The sequence below is a fragment of the Pantherophis guttatus genome, chromosome 4 (genome assembly GCF_059756535.1).
Source record: "Pantherophis guttatus breed Tessera chromosome 4, ASM5975653v1, whole genome shotgun sequence".
Lineage (NCBI taxonomy): Eukaryota > Metazoa > Chordata > Lepidosauria > Squamata > Colubridae > Pantherophis > Pantherophis guttatus.
This window is the reverse complement of record NC_142066.1, coordinates 41,392,657-41,418,618: the sequence shown is the minus strand read 5'-3', so window position 1 is coordinate 41,418,618 and position 25,962 is coordinate 41,392,657. Positions and strand designations below refer to the sequence as shown.

The window sequence follows — 25,962 nt, the reverse complement described above, 5'->3', positions numbered from 1 at the left end:
GGGTCTTTAAAGCCACTAGCCTGAGTGCATTCTCCAGGGAAAACCTAACCTTGAACAGACCCAGCATTTATCTGTCCTGTGGTTTGAACCATGCCTGAGCCTGCAAAACCTGGTAAGGGAGCTAATTATCATCAAACCCATCTGGACACAGAAGATAACAACCCTTCTCCGTTTCTTTTTTTTAAAAAGATAAAATGGAATATTGAGCCAGGGAGGGTTAATAATAACTGATAGGGGCTTGTACCCTGTCCAGGTTGCTCTGTTTTGAATGCAAATGGTGTGTTTGGCCCCTGATCTCCCCGTCACTCTATCTTTGAATTTTGCTAATTGATGGATAGGAATGTGCCATTGATTGGTGCTTTGCTTGCATTGTGATGGTTGCTAAGGTGGAATTGAAAGAGGACTCTGAAATCTGACAAGGACATTCCGGCAGATTTTGCTTCTATCTGCCACAGGAAATCATAGGAGACAATAGTTTAGGCCCACCACCAAAGTGGATATGTTGTAAGAAGTGAAGGGGAAACTGGGGGCATAAAAATATAATGGGTTGAGAGCATTAATTGAGTGCTGAGCATGAGGGTGAAAAAGTAGGCTTAAAACTTCCCGATGTATGAGTGTTATAATTTATGATTACATAGATTTCATTATATTCTATAATATATTATATTATATTATAGTCTGTCATGTTCACAGACAAGCAGAAAGTTTCCTGTATGTTTTCAAATAACAGAAAGCAAGGAAAAAATAAAAATAATAGATCATTTATTTCAGGCAGAAACTCTTCTTGGTCCACTGAAAGAGATGTAAAGAGAGACCATGGACCCAACTATGGAGATTAAACTGATCTAGGGATTAACTGGATTCAGTTTCTCTCAGTCTAAGCTATCTCCCAGGATTTTTATGGGAATAAAATGGCAGATAGAAACTCTTATGCCAATTTGGGCTTTCTTAGCAGAGTAATGTAAAAAACTAACCAAGTATACAAGGTGCTTTTTCAAGAGGCAACTGGACTTTCTTGTTTTTCTTTGAAGATGTTTTGCTTCTCATCCAAGAAGCTGCTTCAGCTCCTTCTTAAGAAGCTTCTTGGATGAAAAGTGAAATGCCTTCAAAGAAAAACCAGAAAGTCCAGTTGCATCTTGAAAAAGCACCTTTGGGACAACTCTGACCTGGATGACTGAGACTCTCCATAAACATTTAACCAAGCATACATGTCACAGTTTCTACAGCACCCTTCTCAGTTCAGTAGTCTTTAATCTTGTTTCCGGATCAGGGAGAACTTCCATCTCTAATTACTAGCAACTATGAACCCTCATTCTCAAAATTCAGTAAAAATGTTTACTATATATATGTAATTGCACTCATTTGTTACCTACCCTTTTGTCTTTGTTTTGTGTCGCATACGCTTGACATTTGGGCTGAATTAACACATTGCACAAAGAGTAGTTTATTTGGTTCATATATTGCACAGTGAGACATAAACTACATTGGCTGGTTTTACACAAGAAATGAAAAGAAACAAACAGCACAATATGAGAAGTTTACCTTAAACTTTTGTTCATGTGTATATATTCTCTCTCTCTCTCTCTTTTCCTCTCTCTCTCTCTCTTTTCCTCTCTCTCTCTCTCTCTCTCTCTCTCTCTCTCTCTCTTCAGAACCATTTAATGAAAACTCCTGATATAGAGGACATTTGTTGATGTAGATTTGAAACATATTTTTTTTCAGCCAAATACAGTTGTACAATAATCATTTCCCACAATGGGTTGATCTTCAGAACTTGAATGAGTACAGTTCCCAATATTTTTGGCCAGGATGAAGGGCAGCTAGTTGGTGAAAGCTGAATTAGAATTTAATGCAATTTAGGGTAGGAATATAGAGAGTTTATGATGTTCCAGGTGTTGTAGGATTCCAGTTCCCATCATCAACACTGACCCCTGCTGGATATGAAAAGAGCTGAAGACCAAAAATAACTGAACGACCCATTGTTTCTACCTCCCACCCTACTTTAAAAGTTCTTTGCTTCCTTCATTTTCTTCTTCTTTTTTTGGAAAGCAAAGATATTGATGGCAATATGATAATCTTGAATAATAGATAAATAGTCATACTTTAATACAGCCACACCTTGAATCATCTGTAAAATGAATAAGACTAGGTAAGGGTTTGCTTTCCCTTTGCTGTCTCATCTTGTCACCAGATGGCTACATCATTTAAGATAACTTATACTTATTTGCCTGGATGTATATACTTATCCCTTCCACAGCTAATTAATCCTTTCTAATAGCTGTATACAGATATCAGAGATGATTTATTAGTTGTGAATGAAGCAGCAAAATTGCTTAGATGTAATTAATTGGCTTACACCATGCTTACTATAAAAGTCAACTGCAGGAAATTTTTAATTTAAGGATTTAAAAATGCAAAGCAAAGCCTCTTCTCATTAAAAAAAATTGAGCAGAATTTGCAGTAAAGATCTTCTAATTTCTGGAGACAGCAGTATATTTGGTAAGATATTTCTCTAAATAGAACTGTGGCTTTGTGGGTTTAATAAATGCAGTCTAATATCTGCTGTATAACATATTCAAGTACTGTATACCAATGCATAAAATTACAGTAGTGGGAGAAATAGACTTGTTTTTCATAGTATAAGCACATGCACAAACTACTGTCCAACACTGGGACATTACAAGTGGGAAGTCCTGCTGTGGTTTAAGGTTTGTTTGTTTTTAAATCTGTACTGGGTACACTGAACATATGCATACCTTTTAAAAAAACATTAAAAAAAATAATTGGGTGACTGTAACTAAGCACTTACATAATAAAAAGACATTCTTACAAACACAGATCATATATAGGCATCCTGTTTCAAAATCCCTTATCATTCTTTTTGTGGATAAACAATGGAAGTCATGCTTAGATCAAAGGAATATCGAGCCAAAATATACAAAAGAGTGATTTTTATCTATTTAGAGTGGTTATGATAACTACAGTGGTTGCAATAATTAGAAAGACCTATATAGTAACACAATTAAAATCGTGGGGAAAAATGATAATAAAAATATGATTTGAAGAAATTGCAGGATAGAGATTGTATTGTGTATTGCCAAGTGAACCAAAGGTCCCTATGCTGAGATAGGATGCTAAGGCAAAAGAAACCTAGTACTTTGGTGGTAGAAAGTGGAATTCCTGCAATCCAACCCACTGGAATCTTTTCTTTGTTCATTTTAACTATTTTCAGGTTAAGGAAAACATTTGCCATGGGGACAGAACTAAATTGGACTGACTATCACTGCCATATGTACAGTTCAACACTTTATATATTGCTCAACACCAGCTTTCCTATTTATGGAGAGTTAAATGACTACTGCATACAGTAGTTGAGTAAAGAGTGTGTGTGTGTAAGTACAAGTAGTTCTCAAGTTACAACCACAGTTGAGCCCGAAATTTTTGTTGTTAAATGAGTCGTGTTGACTCATTTTTTCCCCATTTATGAACTTTCTTGCCACATTTGTTAAGTGAATCACTGCAACACGGCTGTTAAATGAATCTGGCTTCCCCATTGAATTTGCTTGTCAGAAGGTTGCAAAAAGTGATCACATGACCTTGGGACACAGCAACAGTCTTAAGTATGAACCATTTGCCAAGCATCTGAAATTTGATCACATGATCATGGGAATGCTGCAAAGGTTGTAATTCTGAAAGATGGTCATAAGTCACTTTTTCAGTGCTGTTGTAACTTTGAATAGTCACTAAATGAACTGTTGTAAGTCGAGGACTAGTAAAGCAAAATTGAGTAAATTAAAGCAATTGAGTGAAATGGAGTAAGACCAGGCCCCAATTTATACCACCTTCATGCCTGCCACTTGCACATCTGACGTTCTAGTTTGGTTGTGAACATGTACAGTAAGTACAGGTAGTCTTCAACTTACAACTTTAATAAAGTCCAGAATTAAGGTTGTAAGTTGTTGTGGTCCTAAGTGGAGGTATCACAAGACTGGATTTAAAATTATGTCCATTTTTTCCTACAATTATGAAGCAAACACTAGTGTTATTAAGTGAATATGGCAATTGTTAAGAGAACACCAGGGTCATTGTGCAAATCCATTTTCCCCGATAGACGTTTTTGCCAGAAACAAAAAAATGGAAATTGGCAAGAAAGTTGCAAATCCCGGTCCTGTGACCACAGGATACTTGTACATAAAGGTGAGCTGATTGCCAAGTGTTGTATGGGGACATCATAATTTGGAAAAGAGGTTGTAAATAATTCTGGGGAGATTCATCATAACTTTCAACAGTCATTAAGCAACCAGTCATAAGCAGAAGACTTAAATCTGTTCTTCAGCACAGAGTTGCCAAATTGAGGAAATGTATGTTGTGACATCAGCTATGTTTCATACTTGAAACATCTTGCAGCAAGGATTTTGTGTAATGCACAAGTCTCCTCTTGTCCTCTGGTTGCTTAATGTATCAAAGTTTATCCCATCCTCCCACCCAACAGAAACTGCCTTGACATTACAAGGCCATGGGACAGGATCTGGTACTCTATTTCAGGAATCTTTATTTCCTTTCTTCAAGAACACAGAGTTCTCCAACTCCAACTCTCCAGATATGATAACTGCCAGAACCCTGGACGGCAAAATTCTAGCAATATCTTCAGGAATATGTCTTTCCTTTTCTACTGCCTCTCTTTCAAATAATTCTGCTGAAATCATGAACAATTGTGGTAATTAGCTGTGAGGTTTGGTGTAGAAATAGCAGTTTGGGGCCCCTAACCTAACGCTAACACAGAACAAAATTCTAGACTCAAATTAATATAACTGGGTTAAACCTGTATATTTGCTTTGGAAGTAGTACATAATGATCCTTTCAAAGAAGCCAATGGACTGGCCATTAAATATTTCCATCCTAATAATAATCAGCTTCACTGGGCATCAGGCCAAGTTAAGGAGCTTAGGACTCAACATGTGGCACATATCTCTAACTGCTGCCTCTGCCCCCCCGGATCTCTCAACCAGAGCCATTGCCTCATTTTGCCTCATATTAGGGTGGCCTTGGAGCTGGATTTCGGGAGATGTTTAGAGTGTTTTTAATCTTTTAACATCTGCTAGGGGGTGTGGTATATCAAAGAAAGGCTGGGAAGTAGAAGAAATTAGTGCAAAGAACCTGATGTAGATGAGACTATGGAAATACGGTACCAGTTTGGGATGCCAAGAAAGGAGATGAGCCAATTTTTTCCATATCTCACTGCCAAGTTCTTGGATGCATTGCACATCACTGTCACCTAACAGGTGTCATCAACCCAGCATAAAGAAATAAGAAGGTGAGAAGGTATGAATACAGAGAGGATGCATTGTGTTGCTATGGAGAGATGGGAGTATAGTCAGCTGATTTGAGGTAGGAGGACTAGTGCCGATGGGTACACATGTGTTTATGTTTGTGAGGGTTTATGTCTATCATCAGACATCCACTTATGATCTAGGAACTTTGACTAAACCCTTAAGTATCTGCAAAGGAAAAAGAGTCCTAAGTGGCTTGTTGAGGGATGAAAAATTTGGAGTTGGAACAACAGGCTAAAATTATGAACTTTGAGCTAGGAATTTCAGTCATATGTTTACATCATACTTCAGTTATGGACCCACAAGGACAGAGGATGAATATATAACCTGAACTGTTAGCCAAATGAGGAAGAACAGGTATTGCTCTAAGATACAACATGAATACTAAATTTATAAGAAGCATTTCTTCCTGTTTTCAGGACAACTTGTCAGAGAAAAAACTTTTTGGCTGATGATAAAGTCCTGTGTATCCTGTCAAAGGAATTGTTTTTTGTAAGAAAAGATGATGGATAAATATGTTGATATGAATATGAAATGCAAAGGAAACCCATTTTAGAGAGAAACTGAACATAGTAAATAGGTTTGAAAGATTGATTTGTACAAAGATGCCTTGTGAGTGTGATTTGGTACAGGATATCAAATGGTGCGGGACGACAAATTTACCACTTAAGTAGGTCATCTTCCTCCCCATCTCAAACTAAATAATTTTTGCTCAATCCTCTGAAAAAGTCAAACTCTGGAAAAACTTAGCAAATCAAGGAAGTTGGACTGGCTAGTCCTGCTCCACAGGCTTCTGTTTGAAGGACTGTCTAGTTCAAGTTCTTGATGAAGACTGATAGAGGAAAAGCAGGGCCTTGAAGTTGTCCTTCAAGAGTTGGCACTCATTTTATTATTAAGGTGGTAGCAACTATTTCTAAATATACATCTGCCCAATTGACTGATCTCAAAAAAGAGCTAAGTATGGTTGGATCTGATTAGTACTTAGATGGGAGATTATCAGAAAAATCCAGGGCTATAAAATGGACTGAGATTTTTTTAAAAAATAGAAAACTATTTATAGGTTATTTTGAAGAATTCCTATTTTTACAGTTAAGCTGAATGGAAGTTTAAGGCAAATCCATGAACTCCTTTGATCTTTCTCATTTCTCTTGTCTCTCTTACTCATTCCCAGTAATTGCCCCAGATATATTCCTCCAGTACACGGCTCAAAAGCTGTTCCTGGAAATTATTCACTGATTTTAATTTTTTTAGCTATAAACCTGAACACAGTTACTAGAAGAGAATCCCATTAACTCAGTGGATTTATTTCTAAATAGGCATCCATGTCATTACCTTGTTAATGTATTTTCCTAAGTTATGTTTATTTTTCATGGATTTATGCCCCTGTAAATGTATTCTTGTGCCGTTTATTGCATACTGTTGTCTAGTAGAGCTTTGAAAGCAATATTAGGCTCATAGATATTTTTTCTGAGGCCACCTAAGAGCTACATGAAAGGAGCACAGATTTGGGTCTCCTATTGTTATGCCAGACACTCCAACCAGACTTTTTGTCTTGCCACGATATCAGTTTCATTCCCAATTTCAGAGCTAATTGTTTAACTCAATTTATTTAGACTTTGATTCTCCAAATATTTTGGATCGTTTCCATATCATGTGCTGAAATGTATTCATGCTGCAGTGTAGGATTGACTGAAGATATTTATTTTGCACACAGATTTATCTATTTTAGGAATACTGATTGTAATATTACATATACTGAGATAGATGTGCTTTTTAAAAAATGGCCTGATATAAAACCAAAATTGTGTCATCACAAAGGGTTTATATCTGCCATTGCACCTGAAAGTTCATTCACTTAAGTCTTTGCCGCCATTTGTCTAAAACTCAAAGTATTCATTTATCCAAGTGAGATTCTCACCAAGTCTCTTCAGCAACATCTGTTAAGAAGAATGGAGGAGGGTCCAAAAATTCCAGGACCTACCAGCTCTGGCAGCGCAGCAGACTAAAGCACTGTTATTAACATCAGCTGCCTGCAATTACTGCTCACCTGGCTCAAGGTTGACTCAGCCTTCCATCATTTTTAAGGTAGGTAAAATGAGGACCCAGATTGTGGGGACAATAAGCTGACTTTGTATAAAATATACAAAAATATGAAGGCTATTGCTTAACGCATTGTAAACTGCCCTAAGTCTTCGGAGAAGGGCGGCATATAAATCAAATTAAAAAAAAAAAGTGAACCATTTCCCTTCGACTACCAGTAGAGTACATTAAGATGATGTCTTCCTCATATTCTTTTTTTCTGCCTTATGAAATTGACAAATTAGTAGGTCTATTTACTGATAACAAAGAAGCTTGCAGGGAGTCTCCTGAATCCTAATTGGTTGGGGAACTGATAATTTCATCCTCTAGTTGCAGTTGAATACCATATCTGCTACTTCACAATGGATTGCGTTCAGCATTATATATGGGTATCTTTATATGCTGTTAACCTTCTCCATTTTGAAATGAATAGCACATACATAAAAAGAGGAGAGGCTGCAATTATATGACCATGTCTGCCATCTTGAGCTTCTCTGACCCCTCCACCGATGCTCCTGAGGTATGGAGGTAGATTTTATGTAAATATAAACTATGTCTGTAGTCTATTTATGTATTCACTATGTATGAATAAAGAATTTTGGATAAACTGGAATGCATTTAATAAGTTGTTCCACACATCTTGTTAAACTATTACCGCCTTGTTTGGTGGCACCTTAGGTGACTATGTGAAGCCACCTATAATTAAGATAGCTTAATTATCCTCATTACAATATGTTGTGGGAACCCCATATTGTAGTTTATTCTATTACTCCATGAGTAGTAAATGAATCATAGTTAAGCAGGGTTGATAAAGCATGTATTCAGTTATTAAGGTAGGAACCCTGACTATATTCTGTGTCTATTTTATGAAATTTGTGGAACAGTATTATATAGAGCCTTAAGACTGGGTTATACTATTCCTTGTATTCAATATGGACAGGGAGTGAGTTTTGGCAATGGCAGAGACACTTTCCCTACTATCTCCCACTTGGTGTTTTAAAATGTTATTTCCTAGAACACCTGTTCATTGTGGCACTTCCGTTCTATTTGGGGAAAACTGAATTGGAAATATATTTGAGCTTTACACACATATATTTATATATACTCCCATTCTATTTTCAAGGGTAGTAACTTAGATATTACAATAAAATAGTAAAAGTTTTACTAAATTCCAACTGTGATTCTCTATTGATGTGTAGGATGATGCTAGTGTGTGTGCTTGGAACATCTGATAATCCCATTCTTAATATGGAGAGAAAGTCAAGTTGGTAACTGCATATTAATTGTATAACACAAACTGGAACAGTGTAAAGAATGGTATTTATATGACTGATGTGATTTAGACATCTGCTGGAGTAGATGCCCAATTTTATTTCATATAATTATTGGAGCAGAGACCGTACAAAGTGTTTAAATCAAAATCCAATTCTGAGTTAAAATGTAATAAGAACTGGAATACTTGCACATCTGAATCTATCGCATTCTATTCTACCTCCTAGCTGAATTCTATATCACTATGAGATTTTAAAGTATGAGGCATACAAATCTTCTAGTTCTGAACTTTATGTTTTAAACACAGGATAGCTTACTTTTTGATTTCACTTCTTTGAGATTATTATAAGTATTCTGGGTACATGCACATAATGATGTTGCCTAGGACCAATGTTGTTAATAATGAAACATATTGAAATATCTATATTGTAAGATGCATATAAGGACTACTGCACACTGAATGTGTGTAACATTTATTTTAAAACGTGCATCAGATTCAGATTCTTAAAAAGTGAATCTAAAGGTGTATGATCTGCATCTTTCATCTCAGCTCAATGCATTCACACATAGTTGGGTGTTTGTGTAAGGACAGAGTATGCACTGCGATGTACATGCTTAGAGGGTGCAGAGAACCACTGCATATTTTTAGTTATTTGTATATTTTTATTGAATGTATTACTTGCTAGTGGGGTTTACTTATACATTTGGAGGGGCATCCTTCCCCTTTAAACCTTGCATAGTGGATAATTTGCATTTCTGGATTTGAAGCAAGCATGCCTGGATTTTGTAATGGTGAAAGTGAACTCCTTGGTAAGAAGCAAGTAGAGTAAACTGAGAGGCCTAGCTTGACCAGAGTGCTGATGCCAAGGGATTCAACTTCAGTCTGTGGGTTGAATTACTTTAGGGGCTCAGCAAAAGCAGCCTAAAGCCAGGCAGGCTAATTATAAACTTGGCCATGTCTGCTTTCTTGGGCAGAAAACCCTACTCTGCCCCTAATAGGGCAGAAGGTCCCCCAAAAGGCAAAGTGAGATGCTCATGAAAGGTCAGAGAAGCACTAATGGGAAGGGGCGAAAGAGATACAGGTACAGTGACGCGATATGTCCTGTATTATAAAGAACAGCCCTTTATTTCAGGAAGCTTGCCTTTAGATTGATTTATTGTTCAGACTCACTTTTGTCCTTTAATTGGGTCATTTAATGTTTGCTTTAGGAATGGTACTACAATGCAGTCCTTCACATGCATGTGAAAAGTACGGAGTATCTTTTTACAATACATTTATATATATTCTTTGTTAAGCAAGGACATAAATATAAACAATTACAATTTTTTATCCATATGAATCTTTTTGAGATAGGCCCTTTTTCAGGTTTGTCCTTTATTCCTGCCCCCCCTCCCCCCAGAAAAATATGATCACTGTAACTATTAGTGAACCATTCTAAGTTAAGGTCTCCCAAATAAAGCCTATGAGAACATAAGTATTTTATTGATGAGTCGAGCCCCAAATTCAGCGGAAGATCCTAAAATGAGATCCTTAAAAGCTAAAGAGAGGGAATGATTAATAGTTCAAAAGAAATCACTATATTCCTCCAAGGTGCAAGAGCCTCATTTTATATCTGCTGAGGGTTCCAATTGCAAATGAAGGAATGAAATTACCATCAAGTTGATGGGTTTTTCCTTTCTAATTAATGGACAGATGTTGAGAAACTTTAAGATGTGTGGACTCTCAGCCAGCCAGTTGTCAGGTTCCGATGTAAATATGAGGAAAAAACCCACAAAACACAGTTCTGAAATAAGTATTTTTATTTCCCTCACAAATACCAGCACGAACTAACATCCATCAACCAACAGGAAATTCAAACTCAGGACTAACCGTCCAGTAACTGCCCCACCGTTTTAAACAGTCCCCTAGCCCCGCCCAGCCACCCAGCCACTTGCCCCACCCTCTATTCTTCCCTAAGGCGAGTCAGTAGATATTGATCAGGGAGGCCAGCAGAGTTCCATCGTCAGCCACACTCAGTGTGCATGCACACGTCAATTTTGGTTTCAGCCGCCTGGCTGCCCATCAGCTGTTTGGTGTTGATGTCAGCAGTGGTGACAGGTCTGGTGTGGGCTCTGCGGTTCGGTGGGTTTAGTGTCATGGTGGCCGCGTCATTTTCGGGTTCCCTGTGTAAAAGGCAATCTTGGCTTCTTGGTTCCCCACTGAAATGGCAGCTCCGGGCTGCCAGGCACACCAAAGCTGACACATACATTTTAAACTTGCTAAGATTCAGAAACACTGTCATAGATATTACTCCTGCTTACTGTTTCATGTTTGCAGAATACATTTGGGGGAACCCTCTGAATTGGAGTGAGGGATACAGATCTTTATGTTAGGAAGCAAATGATTAAATTGGGTGAACTTACAATTAGACATCATGAACTTAAGAATTTCCTTCTTCCTCTTTAGAAACTGTTAAAAAACCAACCAATCAACCAACCAATCAATGTTCTCTAATTGTATGTGCCCTTTGTCAAAATGCAAATGGTTCTATTCTACTGTAACATTTCTGAATTTTGCCTACCCACCCACAGCTATCACAAGGAATCAGTCCCAATAAAATGAGAGACAAGTGATTTAATTCTTATATCCTTGCAAGCTTTCTTGATGTCATTGTCTTCTCTGGGCCATTTTTTGACTTTTTATTCTAGGTTAAAGCCTAATATTTTTTGACCATTCAAGTACTAACCAGTCCTTCTTACTGTCTGAGCACAATTGGCTCAGACAGTTGAGTATTCAAGTCCATTTTTTTAAAAAAAATCAGGTTTTATTTTCCCTGCAATCAAACAACAATTTTTAAAATTACATCATCATCATTTTGGTTAGGCTGGGGTATGTATAAGTACCAGGTATATGTCTTTTCTGGCTGGACTGATAATAAGCCTCTTTTCCCCATAGAACATGCCAACTAAATATGTTCTACATAGATGCACCATTCGCTGGAAGTACTTCTTCCTCTTCCAAATTCTGACTCACACAGGTACCATTCAGGGACACTTAATGGAATTATGGAAAATATTTTCCATTATTCTTGTACAGTTTTGAGAGCAGTGGCTCCCTGAGAGTTGTCCATTAGCATGGTCACTGCCACCAAATAGGCTACAGAGTTGCATAAAATGCAGCTCTGCTATTCTATATACAGAGATGTACGTGTAAGACATAAGTACTGTAATTGAAATGTATTTAAATAAATAAAGGTATGAATGGCATGAGGCAGTGACCAGATGCTAACTGTTGATGGGCAACTCTGGGTCTGATTGCTGCCTTCCCTTCTTACATTTTTTATTTTTAAATAAGAGTTGAAAGAGACAGCCCTTTTAAGACAAGACGGAATACTGTCTTCATAAAATGAGACCCCTGTGATTTGATTACAGGAAATCACCTGGCCATGTCGCCCCAACAAATCAAACTGGTTCACAGGGAAAAGCTGTATTGTGTTAAGTTTTAGTTTCTCTGGCCAAAACAAATAGGGATCTGAGTCCTAACAAATCATTCCCCTCTGTGTAGGGTCTCAGAGGCATTCAGAGCAGTGAATTGAAACATAGAAAGAACCAGATTTAATGAGTGGATAGGTTCAGAGAGAAGAGAAACTTTCTCCCAGGGACTTCTGAGTGAGTTCCAAGTCTCTCATCAGGCTCCTAAACTATGCAAAGCATTTCAGTCAGAGCTGATCAGGCAGGTCCTGGCAAAGCCCATGCGACAGCTGGACCAACCTTCCGGTGGGATGGGGGTGGAGGGGGCAGGGGCGGGGCATTGCTCCTGCTGTGTTATTAGTGATCACTTTGGGTGATGGCTCAGCACTCAACACCAGGCTATATTAGGGGTCAGACAGGCTGTGAGAAAGGACTTCATCCTCGTGGTAGCTTTATTGGGAGGGATAAAGTGCAGATGTAGCGCTTAAAAGGAAATAGACTGGGCCAGGGATAATGCAAGAGACTGTGCTTTCTAAAATGAGAGGTGCTCGGGCTCAAACATCTCTGAATGGTCTTCATCTCCTAATCCCCATCTGTTGAGATTGCTTTCAATTGCTTGATAATCTGCACTTTGTTCATGCACCAGAAAAGCACCTGGGGAATCTTATGGATCCTGACTTGAGGGAAGAGATTAATTCTTTGCTTTTTGTAGGAGGATGAGCAATTAAGGAGTCAATATTTTAAACCAAAATGATCCAAAACAGACTGCAATATATGTTCATAAACTCCTAGAAGTTTATGTAATCTCCAGGTTCTATCTTCTCTGCATGGATTGTAATACATTTAATAAGTAAATTCAGTAGAGGTGATTAGATAAATACTGTCCCATTGTAAGAGTTGCTGCCTTGTTAGATAAATTGTAGTGTGCTTGATGAATCAACCACTCAATCAATGAATTAATCTGCACAACAATATTATAAATGACTCTTTCCAGGTCAGCCAGTTGCTTCTTTTCCAAATCCTATTAAAATACTAGTATTAATAAAATTAACAAGTATCAAATTTAAAATAATTTTTACTTTAAAAAATATGTTGCTTGGTGAATTGAAGGCATCATTACAGGTAATTCTCATTTAACAGCCACTCATTTAGCGACTGTTCAGAGTTACAATCATGGTGAACAAGGAGACTTATGACTGGTCCTTGTAATTGCAACTGTCATAATTATATACTCATTTGTGTGTGTGTGTGTGGGGGGAGAAGATATTTGCCTGATTATGAAGTTTGCTCATATCTCAGGTTCTTAAGTGAAAACAGATCTTGGTGGTTTGTGATTAAACATTAAATCCAATTTTTTTCTAATTTAGCCACCTATTTTAAGTTGACATTGCACAAAATGGCCTGAGGAGGGAAGTATTGTGAAGAAAGAAATATTTTTTAAAAAATGTGGATGCTCCAGAGATGTAATAATAAATCTCTTGGTAGGATTCCTAATTTCTGGAACTGGAGAATTTGTTTCCAATACTAATTCATATATATTTAAAACTAAAATAAACAAATCATGCAATTAGTAATTAGCCTTCATATTTAATAAACTTGTTAAATAATGGCTATTGATCTTTTTTATTCCATAAATTAACTGGAACTGGCAAATTGCTCATCACCTTTTATTTTCTTAAGAGATTGATTTCAAACAGAGTTTTAAAAAATACATATACAACATGGAAAATGAATATCTTTGCATTAAGATCAGTAGGAGACTGTATACTAATTTTTGATATGTAGAAAGTTATTTTATATTAATTAGAAAAGCAATGTTTTTTAATGTTTTTGATTGATATTAAAACAATGTAGTTTGATTCACGTTTTAGACTATATCTCCCATTAGGTCCAACAGGGTTACCATTGAAATGATGAGATTTTTAGCTCAAAATTTCTTAAAGGATCCTACCTGGGAAATAATTTTTATGCAATTAGGTGTTATTTCAATGCTTTGTTTCCAGCAATAAAGTTAAAACATAATGTACGTGTGTCTGCTAGCTGGTTTGAGACCACAATCTGCAGTTAAAAAACATCAATTTATCCTTTGAGTATAATCCTCAGAAATATAATAACTCGGAACAAGTAGCAATAATAAGGGGTTTGTTTACATGGGAAAGAAAGGAACCACCTCTCTCTTTAAGCTGGGGTTCCTATTTAAAATATAGAGGCATTATGGTCTTAATAGAAAAAGCATCTCATCCTGCCACTTCAGCTGATGCATTTATTTTAAGATGTTACAGCAACTGAATTTAGTAGACACCTCTTGACCCAAAGACAGGGTCAAGACCTGCAAACTTGCAATTAACGGATTCTTGGTTAACTTGAATCCAATTTTCTGGGCTTAAATGGTATGGCCACAAATATGGCTTAAATACGTTAAGCTGTCTTGAACTTAGAAATCACATTGCAATTTCTAAGGAATAAGCAAACTAAGTTTTATAATTATAAATTATAATTATAATTTGCATTTGTTTGTCTGCTTTTGTTTGTAGCCACTTGGAGTTGGAATAGCAGCTTTTGTTCAAACATTGGTTTTAGCTGATTTTATGATTTTTTTAAAAAATATTTTTTATTATAGTTCAAAAAAACAAAAAAAAAGACAAATGTATAATAGTTTTTCTATCACAGTGTAACATCACTAAAATATCCATGTATATATACACCAATAATCAGAAAGTAAAAATAGAAAATATTTACAGATTCTTATATATAAATTTACATTTCCAATACTTATTGATTACCATAATTATACCATCATCTATAATTATAATCCAATATTATCCTTTGTCTCTCTCCCATCGTTTCTGGATCCAATCATACCACATGTTCCAACTACTATAAAAATCTGAGTCTCTTTTACCCGTGATCAGTTTTGTAAGTCTATCAGACTCCGCACATTCCATCATTTTATAAATTATTTTTGAGTCCATTGGTAAGTCCTCATTTTTCCATTCTTGTGCGAATGCCAGTCTCCCTGCAATGATTATGTGCAGCATCAGATACCATTTAGTTAATCCAATATTTACTGGTCTAACCACCAACAAAAAGGTTTACGGTTTCAGTTCCACTCTACAGTGTGTAATTTCAAGCAACCATCATGATTTTATGATTGTTCATCACAGAGAGTCAGTTGTGTGAGATGGGTGGCCATATAAATTGAATAGACAAATTAGCAAAAAATGCTTTCCAGGTGGTTCTTAGGTTACAACCAGTCATTCATTGGTTGTTCAAATGTGTGACACTTAATCCCAGACAAGAATGGTTTCACCTGTTCTGCCCTGCTACCAAACTGACTTCTAGCATCAATTCCCCTAGGATCATCTCATCATCATTCAAACCCTGTTGTCCTACAAAAATCCTCTTTGCTCTCAAAAATCCATAACTCAATTGTCGAAACTCAATTTGTCTAAAATCTAGAAGGAACAATTGAGATATGGATTTTTGAGAGCAAAGAGGATTTTTCCAAATGTGAAGGCAGGTCCTTATGCACAAAGAGCATGGAATGCTGTGGAAAATTTCAGCAAGGGAATGAAGGGATTCAGCAAGGGGTAAATAGAGAAGAGACACTTGGCATTTGAGAGCATTCACATATCTGGGGCATGGATGATCTTCTTAGCATGGGAAACTATTTAGGTGCAAGATCAAATCTTGTCTTTTGATCATCCTAAATACTGTTGCTGTGTGATTCATGTCAATATGAACATGATGTGAGACCAGGCTAAAAGTAGTTTACAGAAGAAGGCAATGGAAAACTATTTTCGTAGTGTTGCCATGAAAACTATATGGACTTGTCTCCAAGTCACCAGGAATTGACTCAACAAGGAATTTATTTTTATTTTGTTCATATTTTAGCATCTATAAGGTATTTTCATTACAGCAATGTGAATACAACGGTTCTGTGAAATTAAGTCAAGTTCAGGGTCTTGTGCGCTGTGTTGTAGCACTCATCATACTTTGTAAAAAAAATCTACAATATCCAGACCTGCTTAGAACACCTTTTTAGCATTTGTGTACTGCTCCATTTAAAATCTTCCTTAGTATTCAGCTAGATAACAGGAGGGGAAGGAAGATAACTTTGCTATAGGTTATGTGAGGAATACTAATGCTTCTCTTCACTCCTTTGAAGCAAGAATGCTTAAAGAATTTAAAATTTGCATATTGTTTGTTTATTCTATTATCCACATATATTGAAAAGCATCAATGCATGCAACTGCATTAAAAGATGGACACAACCACAAAATTAATAACTAAAGCAATAAAAATTGGAGGAAAAGGTCTGGAAAACAGAACTTCAAAGAAGTTGCCCATATTGCTCGAAAAACTTGTTTTTTTGCTCCCTTTGTTGAAAATTATTTCAAAAATTTCATTTATTTGTGAATTGCGCTGAATAATTGAGATTTGGGGTAGGTTTCAATGAAGCAGAGTAAACTACAAGTAACAAACAAAGGACAAATATAAAATTATATAGTAACTAGCATCCCCTGTCATTCAAAGTCACCCACACTAGAGTCAAAGTCAAAGTCTCATTTGTTTTTGATGGTTTTAATCAGCTTATTTTAGTGCTTTGGTTTTTATGCTGCTCCACTTCTGAACAGTTGTTCAGAGCAGGTGAACAGAGTCAACTTTGGCAACTCTGATATCTGTTCCTGATATCTCCACATAGGGCTGTATAATTGGGCCTAGAAACCAGTTAGAACTAATTGTAATATTGAGGTTATTCTTTAGTGGTAATCTGCCCCACTAACAATATAGCTGGCATATTTGGTACTAGCTGATCAGCTGCAGCTTCTGAGTTGCTTCCAAGGCCAGCCCCACAAAGACGATTGCAAGTTATACTATCAACAGTATTCCTCAATTCAATATATAACTCACCTTCCAGGGTTGCATAGTTCTTTTGTCCAACTCCTGCAAAAGTTACCCATAGTTCTTGAAATCTTGATAGATTCCAAATACTTGCAACTCAATCAAGAACAATATATCTTGAGCAGATAGTGACTCATTCAGAACAACAAGAAATTGAATATACTGCCAAGAAACACTCTGAGATTTAACTCAAACACATTTTTAATTCTATGAAGTTTTAAAAACAGCTTATTCAGAGCTGTCTTGATCAAAAGTAATAACATAATGAGTGGCCCAGTTCATCGGGGAAAAAAAACAGATTTGGAAGCTATTTTAAAACTAGGCTTATAATGTAGCCTTCTCATGGCTAAATGGGTCAAAGCTGAGCACTAATATTTTTATATATGTCTTGCAGTATTAAGTATAGGTGTTGAAATTGATACCTGCACAATACCTGCCAGGGTTTCAGTGGGGTCAGTTAATAACTCTCAAGCTGAGTCCAAGGAGGAGTTAAATTCTAAAGTTGCTTACACCAGTCAGTAACCAAAGATAGGATAGATGCCCAGTTATAAACTTGTAAGTGTGGCAGGTTTAAGGTCCTTCTCTTAATAGACAGTTGTAATTTATAAAAGTAAAAGCTTGCCAAAGGAATATATATGTAATATATCTTGAAAATATGCAATGAAATAAACATATAGCAAATATCTCAAATTCAATGCAGAATCCATTAGTTATCCCAAATACTCAAGAGAATTCTAGATAATTTGTCTAGTTTTTTTTATTTGTATCAAAACAGAAGATAAATAAAAATTTAACGATAGAGATGGGTTCCTCAATATTCTTATATCAAGATAAATAGACAATAAACCACAGCTCTGCTAGCATGTTTTCCAACTAATAATTTTAATTAAAGAGAAGAAGCTTTCTTGAGTTTCAGCTCACTTTGTCATGTGTAGTCTGGCTAGACTGGATATAAATTGGAGTAAGGTGAAGGGGAAAAGTTGGGGAGAGAGGGAGGGCAAGAAGGTAGGTTTCGTGGAAAATTACCAATAACTTATGAATTAATCATGGTACTATATTAAAAACCCATTGTGTCTGTAGGCATTTTCTGAGATTCCTGAAACTTTCTCATACATATCTATTCAACAGATAGATAGTGTTGTTAATGTTTTATTTTTCTTAAATAATCACTTTGAGATCTATTATGGAGTGTCATGGGCATTCATGAAATGAGATACAACTTGTGAAAGATTATGCCTTAAAAAAAGATTAGTTGGAAAAGTGTAGTATACTCCAATTTTTTAATCATCATACACAAACGTGGCTTTCTTCCTTCAATGTCATGGACAACAATTGTAATGAAACCATTATATTTTATTATTGAGAGCCAATGGCATCTAGTCTGATTTTCTTCAATACAGTACACAGAGTAACTAGAAAGGACCTCAAATTCCTAAATAATGAGATTAAGATTAGGAATAAAAAATTCTAGTCTAAAATATCTAAAATATCATCAATGTGGAACAAAATTTTATACTCTATTCAGCTTATTGTAATTCCACTGATATATTCAGAATTTCTGGCATGACATTGACCAACAGAGTCTGGAAGAATTTGACTTCAAAAGTTAGTGGATCTTTTGTGGGGTGAAAGCTGCTGGATTGGGTGGATTTGAGTGAATACCAAAAAGTCCTAAACTAAATTAAAAGAAAAGAAGGTGTTCCTCAACATAAATTTAACTACAGTAAGGATATACTGTTAGTAAATCTACCATGATTTAGACATTGAATAAATCTATCAACTACAAATATAAAACTTTACAGAAACCAAAATAAATCAAACTGACTGCAATAGTTGTAAATGAATATAACAAAAGTTTTGTTAGAAATTACAGCTGCTGGATCTTATTTATTTTGAATTAAAGTAAGAATAACAAAAATCTGATACTGCCTGAAGCTTGACAGTCCTCTATAAACGGAGCCTGATCTGGATCATTATAGTTAGAAAAGGTACCCTCTCTTGTGAGGGACAAAATAACTTAAAATCTCAGCATCCGCATTTCTCAGTTGTTAGAACATTCTCAGTAATATAATTTCATGATTTAGAAAAACCTGGAATTGTTGCCTCTTTAGAAATAGTTTAGGGTAGTTTTAGTTATTTAGAAATAGTTTATTCGAAAAGGCTTCAGTTTAGATCTTGAACAAAAAGAGACCGAAATCCAATATACTTTTTATATCACTCAACTGGAAAACTATCAAAAGCAGGATCTTTTTCAGTTTGATAGATTTCGGTCACTAATTATAGTGACATTTTTTAAAGCAAAAGAGGTGAAATAAAATTAGTAGCTTGAACCTCTGATAAATGTGGCAAAACACATTTCTGTATAAAGGAATTTATCTTATCCTCAAAAACAAATATGTTACAATTCAGAATATATTTTAAACAAAAATTGATTAATAATGTAATAGCAGATGGTACAATATTTCATTGCGGAAGGATTTTCTTTTTAAGCCTATAAAACAATAACCTGCAAGATTTCTCTCCCTTTTCCTAATATCATTGCTTTGTTCAAGACAGTAAATTTCTGTCTTAGAAATATACAACTTGTTAAGTTTGTGATTAGATTTACATCCTTCAAGAGAAAACTGGGATGAAAGAAACAATAAAAATTAGTTTATTTTGTCCTTTAAAATTATAAATTTAGCCCAGTGGTTCTTAGCCTTTTCTTCACCACGGACTCCTATTAAATATCTTTTTGTGGCCTTGGACCCCCAAGACTTAAGATTTAAAACATAACATTTTTTCAAGCCTTCACAGATCCCTTGTGATGACATTGCAGTTGCCCAGGGCTCCGCAGACCACAGGTTGAGAACCATTGGTTTAACCAATTTTTCCTTTTTTAAAGAAGTGATTAAATAGCATGATACTCAGTCCACTGGGATTGGCCCATACCACTCATGCTGGCAGAGGAGGCATGCTGTGGGTCCCGTCAGCCTGATTATTCTGCCTGGTGAGGTCCAGATGGAAGACCTTCTCTGCTGTTGCCCTTGCCCTCTGGAACATCTGCAACATGGCATGGGCCCAGGGTACTTGCAAGACCACCTCATACTGGCCTCCCACTGCCCAGTGTGCTCACATAGGACTGCCCTCCTCTGGGTGCCATCGGCCAGACAATGTTGGCTGGCGGCCCCCAGGATGAGGGTGTTCTCTGTGGTCGCACCGATCCTTTGGAATGGGTTACCCACTGGGCTCCGGATGGCCCCCGACCTCCGCACTTTCCGCGCCGACCTGAAGACATGGCTTTTTCAGCAAATTCCCTGATCTGCCGCAAGGTTTTAATTGTCTGGGGATTTTAAATTGGCTTGTTTTAGCACAATTTTATTGTTATGTTGTTTCTATTCTGTGAGCTGCCCCGAGTCCTACGGGAGAAGGGCGGCATATAAATTTGATAAAATAAATAAATAAATAAACATCTTGTCCCCCCATATGAGGTTGGCTCCAACCGTCCTATCTTTTTGTAAGGGCCTAAAGATGTGATTTTACCAGTCGGCTTGGGACCCCAATGGGAGAGCAGCACAATAGAGGTGGTTGATCGGGTAACAAGAGATCCCCCTGCATCCCCCTGCACCCCCACTCTCCCCATGTGTCCTTGGTTTTAATGTTTGATTTAAACTTTTTATGTTTTAATTTATATGTAAGTGTAAGATGCCCAGAGTTACCCTCTGGTAAGATGGACGGCCAATAAATTCTATAAATAAATAAATAAATAAATAAATAATAAACAAACAAGTAAATGATTTGACTAAATATTATAGCAATATCCAAGGTCAAAAATAGACAAGGTTATAGGTTTAATGGTGCAGTTAAAGTCCTGGTCTGTTTTAAATGCATTACTTGAGGTAATGCAAAAAGAAGCTGTGGTAAAAAAGAAGCTGTGGTTTGTTTGCATAATCACAACTACTAGCTTGAGTTTTGTGACTCCTCCCTGATGGGTTCCCATGGTAGCGTCCTTTGCCAAAGACAACAACCAGTGAAAGTCTCTTTTTAGAAAAGTATCTGCCATTTTCTGTTCCATTTGCTTGAGAGATCTTTGCAGCAAAGAAACCACTTAAAGAATATTTGTAATTTTTCTCCAGATAATGCAATAAGCTTCAGAGGAGCATGATTTGAAATTATAATGTTATATGCTTTAATTTTAGACATCAAAGAATCAGAAATAAAGAAATAATCTAGCCAAAAGCAATTGTATGTGTGAAAGAAAGAAAAGTATATTTCCCTTAGGAAGGATTAATCAAACGCCAGCTGAGATAAAAGAATAAAAGGCAACTGTACTGAGGCATGCTATTAAATTTAATTGTTGAATTCATCTAAACATGCTTTACCTAGTGTGTTGTACTATTATTGGCAGCTAAAATGTTTGTACTGTTCTAAAGTTCCTGCCTTTCTGAATTCACATTTGTTTTTGAGCCTTTCTCCATTTACAAGCCTCAATAACATTTTTAAACCACATTTCCATAACATAGCCTTCACCTTGTCCACAGGCCATGAGTGGAAAACTCTTAAATTGTCTTTATCTACAGTAGTATTTAAGAAATTATTTCAGTCTTATACCAACATTGTCCAAAGACACCCTCAAACAACATAAAGAAAATCCTCTCTTTACAGTGGAAAGAACCCAGATCACTGCAGTTACATTAATGCAGTTAAAGCATTAGAGGCAGGATAGGGATCAACAGTGGGAACAGCTAATGTCATAATGATATAAAAGCAGGATAAAAAAAATCTAATAAATAAAAATAAAATAAAATATACTTTTCTATTGGCTCAAGGATGGATGGAAAATTATTTCAGCATTGGGAATAGGTCCTTGTGTTGTCTAATTCAAGGTTAGATTAGTCATATAAAGGCTGATTATCACAGAGATGGAGTATGCTTGGATGCACAGTGTGAGAGGTATTTTTTTTTGTTCTAATCCAATTTTTCTCCACTTGGTTACACCAGATGTATTGCATTAAGATTTTCATCATTATCAATGGAGATGGCTAATAATATTGCCTTCCATTATGCTTATCTGCCTTTTAAAATATTCAGGAAAATACAATTTTCCTCAAAGGACCATATGATCCAGAGTAGCATTCTGATAAGTTATTGGGCCCCAAGAAAAGCAGACTTTGATTAAATGTTAATACTAATGTGAGGATTATGATGTTGGGATAGGACCAGAAAGGTGCAACATTACATCTCTCAGCCCTTGAAAGTCTTGGATCCAAGATCCAAGAGCCCTTGGATCTTGAACTAAGCTTTTTCTCTCTTTCAACTTCACATGGTTGCTATTGGCATAAAATGCAGGGAGATCTCTAAATAATCTCTCTTCCCAAGCTTCCAGAGAAATATCTACCTTTTGGGGGTATAAATCCACAAAAAAAAAAAAAAAACCCACTAAAGAATAATAAAGTTTATTTTAACTAGGTGAATGAACATAGGTTTACAGTAGTTTTCATTTTTAGTTAATTATTATGATTAATAATATTACTGCCACTGCATTGAATATTTTTTGTCTTTCTGTTATGTTAAAAATGTTAATTTAAAGACAACAGAGTTGAAAGGCTGTATTTTATCCTTCATTTGAATTTTTGAAAAGACAGTTTGTACAAATAACTTCATCAAGATAAATGATGCTAGATATGAAGAGCTCATCTTAATTCACAATGCAAGTGTGTGATTTCAAGTCTATTGAAAACACAGGATGGCAGATTTTTCACAAGTTTAGCTTAACTTTTCTCTCCAAACTTTCTCTTAATGAGTGAGATTTCTTCCTAGAAATAAATTTCTAGGAAGGATTTTTTTCTTTCATCTTTCTCCTCAGAATAATGTTTTATGAACATCCTCTGATAATAAAATGCTTGTCCTTTCCAATCTTCAGATAGCATTGTTACTTATATAGCCAAAATAGCATCACCTATAGAGGAGAATCATGCATTAGTATGTTTAGAGCAACTCTTTGCATTAGATTTACAGAATTATTTTTTTTAAAAAAGAAAGGGTAGTTCCTAAATATAGCTTACCCAAGACTGAGTGCATGCAGTGGCCACAAAATGATCATTAATACAATCATAAATAATAAAAACGAAGAGTGTAGAGTTCAGTAGGAATCCAAAACAATAACCATCATGCTGCAATGTTCCATTTTACCAGGCCACATACAGCTGCTGACAACTTGCAGCTACAAGGTCTGTGTAAGACAGGGGTGTCAAACTTCATTTGTGTCAGGGGTGCCTGTGGTGGCCCAAGTGCTCTGCCAGTGAAAACGGAGCTCCATTTTCGCTGGCAGAGACACTGTGGGCCGGTCCTTCACTGTCTCCAGGGTGGCCCTGTGGGCCAGATCTAAGCATCCTGCAGGCCGGATCTGACCACCAGGCCTTGAATTTGACACCCCTGGTGTAAGACATAAGTAATCTGGATTTTTAAGATAGTTCATGTGGCTTACAGAGTTGCTGGGAAAGTTCTGTTTCTTCTTGCCAAGTTATGCCTCATCTCCCCTTTGCTTACAGCATTTGAGATATTTTACTGATCAAATTGTTAAACTGTGAAGAGGAGGGTAGAAAAAATAATGCCACTCAAAATGGGTACTTGGTCCCAAATTTTGGGCATGATCACAGGAACTGAGTAGCCTCTGAAGGCCACCTAGTTGCTTGGCATAGTTGCATGTGATTGGAGGATATGGGTTGCCTTGTTGTGCCCACTTTTCCTGATCTGCTGTCTTTTCATTCCTCTATAGCAGCAAAGAAGAAAGAAGTGAAGAAAGCAGAGCCAAAGGATGTGAAGAAAGAAGAGCCCAAAAGTAAGACTATGAGCCATATTTCAACTTGATCATGCATACAGATCTAGCAGAAAGTCAACCGCACATTTTTTTTAGACTGGAAGAATGAAGGGGTGTAGAGAACATACTGTTTGCCTTTCTGTTCCCTGGTGATTATGAATAGCCTCATCAAGGGAATGGAAATAAAATGGTATGCAAAGCCTTTTCAAGATTCTTGAAAGGCCAAGGGCAGAATATTCATCTGAGAATATTTTCCCATCACCCTTTGAAGTCAGTATCCCAATAAACCTCTATTTGTGGAGGAGCCCCAAAGTCAAAGACGTTGAGATTATTTGCTAACTGAATAAAAAGAATTTAATCCATTTGGTCATTGCAAATATTATACTAGCCTTTGATGCCCCTCTACAAATGGTGCTTAGGGCAGTTGTTCTTCCCAAGAATACCTTGATGGTATGATTATGTCCCTGTTGAAAATAAAGAATTAAAAATAATCCATCCAAGGCAGAGTCAGGATGGATGCCAGAGTCAAAGGATGCTCCTACCACTATCAACCAAAATACATTATACAGTTATTCTGTCTTTTTCTACTGAAGACATCATTCTCTGATAAGAAACCATGTCAAAGTATGAGTCTAGGTGGATGGAGGAAGATGAGAGGACAGCTTATCTGGATGCCATGAAATTTAGTGAACAACTGGACCATAACCGGAAGATGCTGCTTTTAATAAACTTCTCTTTATGGCTTCTTGCATGTCAATTATAACAGAAAAATATAGGCATAATGTGTCTACTTTGATTGAACCATGCATTTGATTCCCTAGAAATAATATATGTGTATGTGTATGTGTATGTGTATGTGTATGTGTATGTGTATGTGTATGTGTATGTGTATGTGTATTTGTATGTGTATGTGTATGTGTATGTGTATGTGTATGTGTATGTGTACTGTATGTATATGTGTATGTGTATGTGTATGTGTATGTATATGTATATGTACAATATATGTATATGTATATGTATATATGTATATGTATGTATATATATATATATATGATACTCTATGTCCATTCAGTGAAAAGGCTCAGGAAAGCAGTGTGTGTGTATGTGTATTTGATTTTAATGTTTTTAATGCTTAATTTAATTTATTAAATTATTTAAATTATACACCACCCATAGCCACTCTATGAGGAAGATAAGCAATTGAGAAGTGTAAAAAATAAATAAATAAAAATAAACTAACTTTGAATCTTATTTGGCCCTGCATTCCCAGAGTTGAAGGAACAGGGGAAAGATTTTGCATACCTCATAATGTAAAATTTAAGCAGAGACCTGCTGCTTGCTGACCTCTGCATTAGTGTTGCACATGCTGGCATGTTGACCTAGAAAAACTGGCTCCCAACTCATAGTCTGCTGATCCCTGACAGACCATTTTAATTAAAGGAATGACAAACAAGTAAAATGATATCTTTATTGGTCCAGGAAAAAAAATGACTCCTTTACTGCCTTTGATATCTTTTCTTTGTGGGATTCAGTATGGCATTGGTACCTAATTGAAAAGGACATTTCTGCCTAATAAAACATAAAAGCCAAAAATCACACTTTACATACAGTATGCATATTTAAAACATCCAGTCATCGAAAGCAGTTTTGAACCTTAGATTTTCAAGGTGAGCTAAGCTGCCACAAGTTTCAATTCCTTGTCATCTTCTTATCAAAATGTTCAAGTTGGTTTTATGGATTCTAGATTCTGGCAGAAAAAACACCACCACCACCTCCCTTGAAAGCTTTTGCTTCAGCTTTAGCCTAATCATACCACAGCAGAACACTCAATGCAGTATTGCATTGAACCATGCATTATTTCTTCTGGAGATGATACTATAAGTACCTGTGGCATGGTTTGAGAAACTGGCTTCTTTCAACTGACTGGACAGTATTTTTTTAACTGATTGCTTTTTTGCTGCTATAGCAGAGGAACAAAAAATGGGGATGAGTTGGGTGAAATGCTACCAGTTTGCACCGGTTCAGGAGAATCCGTAGTGATAAAAGCTACCGGTTCAGGTGAACCAGTAGTAAAAAAAAGCTACCAGTTTGTCCGAACCGGTATTTCCAATGATCAGCTGTGCCACG

General features: G+C 36.3%; 1 protein-coding gene across 4 annotated transcripts in view; it reads left to right on the top strand.

The window, feature by feature from the left end:
- The window catches only part of MYBPC2 (myosin binding protein C2), an 83,533-nt gene continuing 57,571 nt past the window's right edge, over nucleotides 1-25,962 (top strand). For 2 of the 4 annotated variants that reach the window (XM_060691550.2, XM_060691547.2), the window contains exons 1-2: nucleotides 10,637-10,779; nucleotides 23,794-23,856. In XM_060691550.2, coding sequence (XP_060547533.2) covers nucleotides 10,704-10,779; nucleotides 23,794-23,856 — 139 coding nt within the window. In that variant the 5' untranslated portion in view covers nucleotides 10,637-10,703. Of the gene's footprint in view, nucleotides 113-10,636; nucleotides 10,780-20,946; nucleotides 21,969-23,793; nucleotides 23,857-25,962 lie in introns of those variants that run through there. The other 2 variants (XM_060691549.2, XM_060691548.2) reach the window with 2 other exon arrangements.